General features: G+C 31.8%; 1 protein-coding gene across 1 annotated transcript in view; it reads right to left on the bottom strand.

The window, feature by feature from the left end:
- Nucleotides 1–4,054: 4,054 nt before the first annotated feature.
- LOC125835379 (2-isopropylmalate synthase A-like) overlaps nt 4,055–12,491 on the bottom strand; it is a 115,042-nt gene continuing 106,605 nt past the window's right edge. The window contains exons 8-11 of the mRNA XM_049514504.1: nt 8,394–8,494; nt 7,938–7,971; nt 7,768–7,842; nt 4,055–4,285 (exon numbers count right to left, since the gene is read on the bottom strand). Coding sequence (XP_049370461.1) covers nt 4,220–4,285; nt 7,768–7,842; nt 7,938–7,971; nt 8,394–8,494 — 276 coding nt within the window. The 3' untranslated portion in view covers nt 4,055–4,219. The remainder of the gene's footprint in view (nt 4,286–7,767; nt 7,843–7,937; nt 7,972–8,393; nt 8,495–12,491) is intronic.

The following is a 12,491-nucleotide window of genomic DNA, read 5'->3' as shown; positions in this document are numbered from 1 at the left end:
CCTATACCTTGCAACAGGTATAGGACCTGAACTACTAAGTGGATCCACTAGTCTATGCGAAAAGGATTTATCTAAAAAGTATGACCCTTTTCTACTTATGATGGCTACATGGTTTATGGGGTTGTGAGTTGTCTGACTCTCCCCCATATCGGTGCTCAATACTACTCCCAAAAATATAATAATATTAGCTCTTATGTTTAAAAACATACTTCTTCTGTGATTTGAGATTAGTGCTCAAAACCTTAGCTCAAAGGCTATCTTGGAAATCAAAGTTTCCCCTCTTACTTCATTTAGAAAGCGATTACTTTTTTCTGAAAAACTATCTCGAAGGCCCTTGGGAAATCGAGGTTTCCTTTCTTGTTTAAATGTGAAAAATATTTTAAACTATTTGGGAATACATAGTCCCCATATACTTTTGAAGAAATGGACTTCAAACTTTACTCTTTACTCGTTACTCAACTTGAACTTTGAGTCTTAAAACAAAGTTAAAACATTTGGAAAAACTTTTGGAAAACTCTAAGATCTTCTCTTGACTTTGATCTTAACTGCTCTTGACTTGACTCTTAACTGGTCCTTGAATTGAATTATGGATTCAAGGATTGTGATTTGTGATTGGAAAGATCCCATGATGTTTAGGAATGATTTTAGACAGCTAAACATGAGAAAAGACCAAAAATCGATATCTGAGGGTGGGTCCGCTATGCGGAGAAGCTTTTAAAATTTAGTTTTGAAAACGACTTTTGAGGCAGAACGCTCCGTGACAGTTCCGCAACGCGAAATGAAAATTCTCAGATCTGGGGAATGGCTCCGCGATGCGGAGGCAGTGCCAAATTTTGACCGACGAAATTTCTTCTTCATTTTCCAGCTCTAAACCCCATGGGTTCTTTCACCCATTACATAGAGTCGATTAAATGTTCAAAGTACATCAGATTTTACTCAAAATCGAACCTAAAACTACAGATTCGGATCAATCAACTCCTCAACAAATTCAACGAAACAAGAATTTAATGGAACTTCAACAAATCCATCAAGAACTCAATTTCTAAGCTTTCAAGAACTTAAATTCGCTGAAATAATCATGATTGGCGCGTGGGCGAATTAACCCAACGCTATGTGATTTCACATACCTTGTAGGGATCACCCCAACAAAATCCACAAGCCAAACTCGACGATCTTGACGAATCTTGAACGTTCTTCTCCTTTCTCCTCTTTTCTCGTTTTCTTTTCTCTTCTCTCAAAACCCTAACTCTTTTTCCAAAAGCGTAAACTGACTAAGTTCAGTTTAGACCCTAAGTAATTACCAAAAATGAATTAAAATAAAAGGGTAAGGAAAATACCAAACTACCCTTCAAAAATCCGGATTTGGACTTTCCTTAATCCAACAGCCCAACTTCCCATGGGCATAGCTTACTCATACAAACTCGGAATCGCACAAACTTGGAGGCGTTGGAAAGATCATTCCAAGAAATACACACTCATCCTGATCTAGGAGTTATGGCCATTTGAAGTTAACCAAAAACTCTTTTCCTAACTTAAACAATTTTCCAGATTTTTCATTCTTTCCAAAAAATGACTATTTCCAGTTCATAGTTTCTTCCTAGCTATTTCAATTTGCGAGATGTTACATGAACCAAATCCAACTGAGAGGAAAACTCTATCATAAATATTTGGTTTTAGCTCATTAGTGTTCTGTAATTTTTCGCAAAACCAACTGAGTTGAAGTATGCCACTTTCTATTGGAAATCTCCCAAAGGCAAATATTTGAGAACATCAAGTTTAGTGAAAAACTGCTCGCAACGCTTGGTCATCTTGCAGCTGATCGAGATGTACTTTTCTAACAATCTTTTTACAGGCAAATCCCATCTTGTTTTGGTAATTTACAGTTCCTACAGACACTAGATTAGTCAAAAAAAAACTCAGCGGATAATTATCTTAAAATTTACCTCATATTTGTTGGATAGTTATCTTTAAATTTTAAAGTAATGCAGAACTCTTGTATTTATCTCTAAATGTGGCTCAAGTAGTCTAAATTTATTTTTCTACCGGAAGAAAAACCTTATATTTTGTAGATTATTGTCAAGAAAATTAAAAGAAGGTTCTATTTTCTTAAAAAAAACTTGTATGAGTTCATGAGTACATGTTTATCATTCATCTGCTCTTAACCTTTTATTTTTCTTAAGCTAGTAGTCCTTTATTTCATTTATGCAATATCATAGAAAAATGTTTGTGTTAACTTTAAAACGAATTGCGATTTTGCAGCTTTAAATATATATGAAGATTCCCATAACTTTCGGCAGTAACTTGTATTGGATCTGTTCCAGGTCCTAGAAATGGGTCTTATTGTTATCTTTTAGCAGTTTTATAGGAACTTCTTAACAACTTCAGTTATTTGATTTATTTATCTTTTTGGTAGATTAAATTTTTTTCATAGTTGTGTTGTTTCTTTTGAGAATCAGCTAAGAAATAAAAGCTGAAAGTTGCCATTAATTAGCTCTTAAATGGTTTTTGTTTAAGTTTAAGTTGTTAGAGATGACACCACTTGTATTTGTTTAATCATATCTTCAACAAACCTCCTCACATGCAATTTTAGAATTTTAGAATTGAATTTGCATTGCCTGCATTAATCGATTATAAACTGATAGAGATGTACTTTCTGTCCTCTCTAAATGAAATCTATCAATTAGTTTTGCTTTTCATAGTTAATGACTGAGCTGGTGACCTCACGACAACAAACTGCATGCTTGGAACTGTCTGAGTAGATCAGTCATATATGACGCTACTTTCTATATATTGTTTTTAATGACTATAAATGTATTTTGCTAAGGTGAGCGAGCAGCTCCCCAGTTTCAAGAGTTAGTTGCTTCATTCCACATTGTTTTTGCTCAGGTTTGCTCTATGTCTTTTTCCCTGTACGTCTTCTAGGTTTACTGATAGAAGTGCTGATGGTTTGATCTGGAATTCTGTTTCTGTGTTTGATCTTGCCTCTTAGTTTGATTTATTTCACTTATGTGCAATTTGGCGCGTAATTGGGATAATAGCGTATGTTCTATATGTATGTGTGTGAACTGAGTTTGGGACTTTTTTGTTTCTTATGCACTGCAGGAATTTGCGGTAGTGAGGTTTTCTGTGTGAAGATCAGCTCTCCTCCATGGGCTGGACACAAATTAGATTTGAATTTACTCGAAATGGTTGCTGGACCTGACTCTTAAAACACGGGAACTGCTAACTGTTGGTTCTGGAATTCAAAGAGCCTAAGCAGATAAACTAATAGGACATGATCATTTACATTAATATTATTTGATAGAGGATGTTAATTTTTTCTTCTTTATTTTCATGAAATTGATGTCCAAACAATAACGTGACTGATTTATTATATACACGAAAGCAGATTATTGGTTTTCTGTATAAGTGTTTGATTATTGCCTAATTAATTGTATTGAAATTGCAAATATAGAAAATTAAGAAGCACATATCTATACAAAAAGACATTAAGGACCAGCAAAACTAGTCCTTAAAACCTTTAAGCACCAATTGGTCTTATATGGAAGGACCAGTGAATCTAGTCCCTGAAAATCCAGATTCTTAATAGTCGCAAAATCTCTTAAATCAGGGACCAAAATTTATGGTCCCTAAAAGCATTTTGAGGACCAGTTCAAGGCTGGTCGCAAAATAAAATTAAGGACCAGCTTAGCTATTCGACCACACGTCGTCCTAAATGACTTTTAGCGATGGAGGCTATAGGGACGGGGTGGCGACCAGAATTTCCGATCGCTAATGACTCTTAAGGACCAGAATCTCAGTTTTAGGGCCCAGTTTTCCCTTCATTATTGACCATTTTTCTTGTAGTATATATATTTGTATCACTAATCAAATTTTATTCTCAAGTAATCCATAACCTGCCGCCTCAGCACCAGGCTACTATCTTAATACTCGTTCAACTTCGCTTCTTGTCCTCGAGACAGAGTTTTAATGGAGAATCCGCAAGGGAAATTAATGATGTAACCGTTTCTTTAAGAGCATAAATTTATTTAAAATACAACAAACAAAAGATTAAAAAGTACAAGGGGTTCAATACTAAGAACTTAAAAGATTGAATTCACCTAAGAGTGTTCAAGAAAATTTAATACATCAATTAATTAATGTAGCACAAAACCCTGGGCTTGCTACTGCAACATTAGATAAGCTCTTCCATCAATACGTGACATTTATCTTCAAGTTGTCAAGCAATTTGAGGCTGGATAGTTTCGTCTAATATGAGTGCTCTTAAATCATCATCTGTTATATTCTGAAAACATAAATATATGTAGAGAAAGATAAATAGGTAAAAACAAACATATAACAACAAAAATATATACCGAGTGTAATTTCATAAATGAAATTTATGAAGTGTAAACATATAACCTTATTCCTACTTTTGTGGAGTTAGAAAAATATTTTTGATAAATACTTAGCTTCGCCAAAAAGGAAGAAAATAAGAAAATATGACAACAATATAGGAAGAAAACAAAGCAAATGTGAGCAACAGATAATAATACATATTTAAAAAAAATGTGATACCTAAATAATACTATTTTAATAAGGAGAAGCATAGTGGAGGCCATATTCTCCCTACCTTTCCCATACACATAATACGACAACACTCGTAAATTATTAGTATTACTAGACACAAGTGCCCGTGATATATGTTATTTTTTGTCTCACTTTATGTGACATTGATTGAATTTAGATAGTCAATTAAATTTTAATATGATTTTCAAATATTTTAAGTTGTTAATTATTGTAATTTATAATATTTTTACGTAATTTTTAAATAGTATATATTACTTATCTTGTCCCAATGTATGTAGCACAGATAGAATTTCAAAAGTCAATCAAATGTTGTTAATTATTGAGATTTACAATACTTTCTACGTAGTTTCCAAATTAAATATTACATGTTACTTCTTTTGATTATTGTAATTTATAGTACTTTTTACGTAAATTTTTAATAATATATGTTACTTCTCTTATCCCAATGTAGGTAGCACAAATAAAATTTCAAGAGTCAATCAAATGTTGTTAATTATTGAGATTTACAATATTTCTACGTAGTTTTCAAAATTAAATAATACATGTTACCTTTTTTTATCCCATTTTATGTGACACAGATAGATTAGTTTTATGAATCAATCGATTTTTTTATATGTTTTATTAAATATATTTTAGGGATAAGGGTCTGAAAAATACCCCAACTTTGGTCGGATTTGTTGTTGCGATACTAAACTTTCATAAGGACCTATTACCTCCCTAGACTATTTAATACCGTATTTTAAACATATATATTTGTCCACGTGGACATAAAAAATAATTCAAAATTATAGATAGTAATGTGTCCTTTTGAAATGACTCTAAGAATTCTCTAGACTTGGCTCTTAACTTTCCTTGAATTTGAATTTATGGATTCAAGGATTGTGATTTGTGATAGGAAGGATCTCATGATGTTTAGGAATGTTTAAGATAGTTAAACATGTGAAACGATCAAGAAATCATTGCCTGGAAACAAGTCCGCGACACGGAGATGCATTTAAATATTTGGTCGCGAAATAAATTTTGAGGCAGAACGGTCCGTGACTGCTCCGCGACGCGGGGAAGAATTTTGGGAAAAGGTAGGGCAGGTCCGCGATGCGGACTGGGACACCAGTTTTTCCCGACTTTTTCCTTCTTCGTTTTCGAATCCCAATTCGCCTAAATTCGATTCTTTTTCTCAAATCCTCTTTAGTTTCAGATACTAGTACATGAACCTAAGAATCTAATCAAACATCGCTATAAAATCGACAGGGTTCCATCAAGAACTCAACAATCCCATCAAATCGCAATAACTAAAGCCAATTTCAAGAACATATATCAAGAACATCAAACTTTCAACCTTTTGGAACCAATTCACGCTAAAATAAACATGTTTGGCGTGTGGGTGAACGAATTCAATGCTATGAAAGTCTCACATACCTCGTAGGATAGTATCCTTGGCGAAATCCACTAACAAATCGCAAGAACTTGATGAATCTTGAACTTTTCTTCTCTTGAGTTCTTTCTCCAAAAATCCTAGAGTAATTTGGTAAAGCGTAAACTGATCTAATTCTGTTTATACCCCAATTAAACTTCTAAAAACGAAAATAAAAAAAATTGGGCATGGAAAAGACCAAAATACCCCTTAAAATCCGATTTTTACTTTACTTATCTAGACAGCCCAACTTCCAATGGGCATATCTCCCTCATACAAATTCTAAATCGAGAAAACTCAGTGGCGTTGAAAAGATAATTCAAAGATCTTTCCTACGGTATTTGGTAGCACACCTAACTCATCCTGAGCTAGGAGTTATGGTCGTTTGAAGTTGACCCAAAACTCAAACTTAACCTAACTTAAACAATTTTCCAGATTTTTCATTCTTTCCAAAAATGACTCTTTCTAAATCCAGCTCTTTCACTTAGCGAGGTGTTACGTTCGCTCTTCTTAGGCGTTTCATTTGTAACATATTTTTCTTTAGGCTTTTATATAGGTTCGTACCCTAACTGCAGTGGTGGAAGCAACATATTTTTCTTTAAGAGCATATATTTATTAAAAAATACAACAAACATAAGTTTAAACTCAGGGTTTAGAAAGTACAAGGGGTTCAATACTAAGAACTTAAAAGAGTGTTCAAGAAAATTTAATACATCAATTAATTAATGTAGCACAAAACCCTGGGCTAGCTACTGCAACATTAGATAAGCTCTTCCATCAATAGGTGAAAAGTTCCTGTATCATATAATACGTTCATTTAACAGTAAATCCTTTGCATAAACAGAAATTATAGAACTATCGTTTTTCAATCTGAGCTAATTAATAAAAGAAAACCAACAAAAAAGAAAGAAAGTAGTAGTATTTACATGCATATCTCCAAGTTGTCAAGCCAATTTGAGGCTGGATAGTTTCGTCTAATATGAGCGCTCTTAAATCATCATTTGTTATATTCTGAAAAGATAGATGTAGAGAAGATAAATAGGTAAAAAAACAAACATGTAACAATATATACCGAGTGTAATTTCATAATGAAATCTATGGAGATTGGAGGGTAGGATATAAGTAGACCTTGTTCCTACTTTTATGGAGTAGAAAAGTTATTTTTGACACATACTTAGCTCATCAAAAAAGAAAATAATTCAAAGTATGAAAAAAGAAAATATGACAACAATATAGGAAGAAACAAAGCAAATGTGAGCAACAGATAATAATACATATAAAAAAAACAATGTGATACCTAAATAATACTATTAATAAGGAGAAGCGTAGTGGAGGCCATCTCCCTACCTCTCCGATACACATAATACGGCAACACTCGTAATTTTATTTTTTTAAGTAAGTGTGTATGTATGATGGAAAATATTTTCTACTAGAAAAAAATTTCTTAGAAAATAAGTGAATTTCTAACGTATTTTCTCATGTTTTGTTGGTGAGTAGAAAATACTTCTTAATGTTTGGTTGGTGAATGAAAAATATTTTCCATAACATATCTTTCATTTTTGACTTGAGACTAGAAAATACTCTTTAGGAGGGAGGTGGGGGGTGGCGGTTTGGGGGATGGCTAGGGTAGGGGTAGGGGGTAAGGGTGGCATAAAATTGAAAACATTTAAACCAACCAAACATGAAAACATTGAAAAATGTTTTCCTTCGCACCAAACACACCCTAAGTCTCATCAATAAAACAAAATTGAGTGTTGCACTATAAAAACATCAATAATTTAATTCACCTTTTTCCTCTCAGCCAATGACTTGAATCGCCAAAAGAGGTCCCCAAGTTGTTTTTCCTCAAAATTATATCCAAGCTATGACAAAATAAAATGAGTGTTGTTGATGCACATTCATATATAATAATACTATCATAATTTAATTTATTGAAATCTTAGTATATGTATCATACCTCAAGCATTTTAATTTTCAATGCATGACGTCCACTGCACAAAATATAAGAATGCATGATATTTATTTTAGAAAAAACAAACAAATATCTATTGAATCATATCAATAACAACAAATTCAGTGTAATTCCTCAAGTGGAGTTTGTAGAAGGTAGAGTGTACACAGACCTTACCCCTACCTAGTAGAGTTAGAGAGGTTGATTTCGATAGACTATTGATTTAAGTAAAGCATTTCAAAGCAATTTGACAATAACAACAATGAAATAAAGCGAAAAGAATAGTAATAACAATAATGCATCGTACCGATATCAATAAAAAATCAAAACTATTGAGACGGTTTCAGAAAATGTAATTTTGATTATATAAAATTGGATAACAAAAAAAATAATATGACATAAATTTTATAAAATAATTGACCGAACTGAATCACAACATCATCATGATAAAACAGTGTGTACCTGAGTTTTCCCAATTTAATACCGTGTTCAGTAGCACGAATAAATCCAACATCTTCAGCAGGTATAAATTCATATGTGCCTCTGTTCTTTAATATTCCATCCTAAATTAAGTACGTAGAATAAATTCAAATACCTTTTTAATTAGTTAAATAGGTTTTACATAGTTTTCTTTGCTTTTTATTTTTACAATTAAATTTGGCGCAAATACCATGTGTTCTTATTTAATTCGTCATTTTTGTAGTGTCATCCATAATTTTATTACATACATTTTAAAATTTTGGCAGCCGATTGTTAAAACAAATCTAAAATAAGTAAATTTCTTGAATAGGAACAAGTCTAAAATAAAAAAATTCAATGAAATTTGAAGGACCGCTTTTGTTTGTAGCTAGCGTAGTTCAAAAATGGGGAAGAAGATGGCTCTTAACTAGATCAAAAATTGACATTTGATACCTTTTTAAAATGTCTTACGAACCTTGAAATATGGATGTCGTAGATTCATATTTATTTCTTAGTCTATCTGTTCGGACTCACACTTTTTAGACTTTGTTTCCTCGTTTTGTTAAATAAATATGTCACACTAGGATGATGGGTTAAAAAAAAAAAGAGTTTTGAAATATTGAGTTGATAAATATATATAGTATTAACTAAATAAAATTGACCTGATGAATTCCACTTTCATGAGTAAAAGCATTAACTCCAACAATGACCTTATGTGGTTGTAGCTTAAGCCCATTATACTCCTCTACCTGCATATAACAATATTATTATTATATGCATGATTAATTTTAACAAGTAATATATATATATATATATATATATATATATATATATATATATTAAATAGGTGACACCGCTTAAGATAAATTTTGCGTACGCCACTTTATATATACATACCATGTTGCTTGTGGTGAATATATGTTTTGTATTAATCCCAGTATAGAGACCACTTAGTACTTCCTTTCCACGACATTTTATGGCCATTACTATCTATATAGAAAAAGTACGAATTTATAAGTATAGATATTAATATAATTTGTCCTTATAATTAAAGTTTATTCTCTCCCACCTCTTCTAGAGAAGCATTTACAGCTCTTTCACCAATACCATTGATGGTTACATCTACTTGTCTTACCCCTGCACAAATTCCCTAAATTCCATCGAGGTATGAGAGTCAAACTAACTATATATTATATTCTTATAAATGAAGTACTCCCTCCATCCACTTTTAATTGTCATGTTGCGCTTTTCGAATGTCAAATTGACTAATTTTCAAAATACATCGTAGAATTTTAGTCAATTCTTATCGTTTGACTCTAAAAGAGGAAACTGTGACAATTAAAAGTGGACGGAGGGAGTAGTTACAAGCTAACAAATACATACAACTAATGTGTTGGCAGTAGCAAGTCCAATATCATTGTGACAATGTACTGCAAGGATCACATTTTGGATACCTAATGTATTGGCTTTTATGTCAACAATTAGTTGTGCAAATTCATTTGGTAAATTGCATCCAACAGTATCAGCAACACAAATGCATGTTGCACCAGCTTTAATAACTTCTCCAATAATATGATAAACAAACTCCTTATCAGATCTGACAAAAATAATACATATTCAATTATATACACACCATATGGTAAAAATATAAATATGACAAATATTACAAACCTTGTAGCATCTTCCAAGCTAAACCTAACATGCTCGAACCCGAGACTTCTGGCATAAGCCACCATGCTCCTAGCTCTCTTCACAACTTGTTCTCTACTCATATTCAATTTATACTTCATATGTATATCGCTTGTCGCGATAAACATATGAATCATCGGTGTCTTTGCATACTTCAAACTCTCCCAAGCTCTATCGATATCTTCCTTAGTAGATCTCGCCAAACCACAAATCATCGGTACATAGCCCTCTTCATCCATGTTATTACCTTTTTAGACATAGTATAATTCAATAATTAGACATAATTCACTATCATAGATATATACTATTATTACCTAGACTTTCAAAGTATTACATATTTTATCACTAAATAAGAGTTACTAACGTGTCTTACACTTAGATACATGTACTTTTGCTACCAGATACACTAAAATAGGGAGAGAGGCGAGCTAGATTGGGGAGGGAGGTGAGTGAGATTCATATATGTATTCTAGATACATCTGAATCACACTAGATACATGTATCTAGAGTGATTTGCATGTATCTGGGATACCAAATACATGAGAGAGTGGCGAGGGACATGGGACAGAGGCGAGCGAAATTTGTTATGTATCCCAAATACATGCGAATCCACTTAGATACAATATAATAGTACTATTAAATTTTAAATAAGATGGAGACATAATTCAAGATTACCAATTTTTTGTGCTACCAACTTTACAAGGTCAAACTCAGCCTGAGAGGCAGCTGGAAAACCAACCTCAATAACATCAACACCAAGCTTAGCTAGCTGACATGCAATGTCCATCTTTTGTTTGGCAGTCATGGATGCACCAGGGGCCTGCTCTCCGTCACGAAGCGTCGTATCGAAAATCGTAACATAGTTAGGGTCAGATAATTGAATATTTGAGCAACGGATAGTATATGGGGAATAAACATTATTCCTTTTGATTGGAGGCATAAAATTGAAGACACTAATGTTTTTAGAATGTAATGAAATGTTACTGTTAAAGGAATATATTGTAGAATTTGCGCAGAGAGAAGTCATTTAAAAAAAAAAAAAAAAAAAAATTTGGCTGAGTGCATAGATATTTGGGCTGGTTGTGGGTTTTATAGAAATTTGCAGCCAGTCGCATCTCCAACCTTAAAAATTTATTTTATTCTCTAAATATAGAGTTCTCTATTTTTTTAAGACAATCAACTTCAATTCAATTCTCTATTTTATTTTCTATTAAAAAAAAAAAAATTCCTCCTCAATATTATATTATTATTATTTCTATTTCATTCTTATTTTCTTATTTCATAATATAAATCTTTTCTTTCTTTTTCCCAAATAATTACTTTATATAATTTTTATGTGATATAAATTTTATTTTTGCAAAATTTTTTATTTAATATAAAATATTAGTTTTATTCTAAATTCCTAAATAACATAACCACAATCGACAACAATTATCTGGATCATACCCTAATTCCATTCTTATTTCAGTTGCATGTGATTACATGCAACAAGAACAACGAATAATTGAAAAAAGAATCGACAATCAAAACTGCAATCACAACTACAATCGCAGCAATTCTCTGGATCATACCCTAATTTTTTTTCGAATAGTGCTAAATTTGGAAACGGCCTACCGGATTACTAAATTATTGTTTTGATAAATTAATTATTATGTTATGTATTGTATTGTATTTTATCTTATATTTAAATTATTATTGTATTGTTATCTTGTATTTAAATTATCATCTCATGTATTGTAGTTTTAAATTAAATTTTTCATCTTATCATTTTAATTTTGTGTATTTTTATAGTGAAAATTAATAATAAAATCAAATTGTATTGTTGACAAAAATTAGAAAAAAAATTAAAATACTATTAATTAGGGATGAAAGTAGTATATGTGAAATAATATATTTTTTAAATATTATTTTACATTTAAAAGGAATTATGAATATTAGATATTTAAATAATGACATTATATGTAAAATAATATATGTTAATAATAAAATATTGAAAAAGTGAAATAGAGAGTGTAAATATATAGTAGTTCTCCAAATTTGGAGAACTACTATTCAACTCTCTAAATATGAAGAATAGAGAGTGATATAGAGGGGGGTTGGAGTGCCCATTCTCTATTTTACTCTCCAAATATAGAGAATGGAGAGTAAAATAGAGATAGATTAGAGATGGTCTAAGGGTTACATGGAACAAGGCTAAGATAAACTATAAAATGTCAAAACTAAAAATGAGGGCAAGTTTGAGGAACTGTGTATATGTTTGGCCAATTTTTTAATAGAGTTGTGTTTGGTGTGAAAGAGAGAGTGGGCAAGGGGGTATTAATTTGAGTAGAAAAGATTGGAGCCTAAAATAGACTAACAGAATTATTGTTATATGTATATACGTATTGTAACAATCCATTTCATCCTTACTCC

This window comes from Solanum verrucosum, unplaced genomic scaffold (assembly GCF_900185275.1).
Source record: "Solanum verrucosum unplaced genomic scaffold, falcon-dt-bn FXZP01000127.1, whole genome shotgun sequence".
Taxonomy (NCBI): domain Eukaryota; kingdom Viridiplantae; phylum Streptophyta; class Magnoliopsida; order Solanales; family Solanaceae; genus Solanum; species Solanum verrucosum.
The sequence above is the reverse complement of the archived record's forward strand: the minus strand, read 5'-3'. Positions and strand labels throughout refer to the sequence as shown.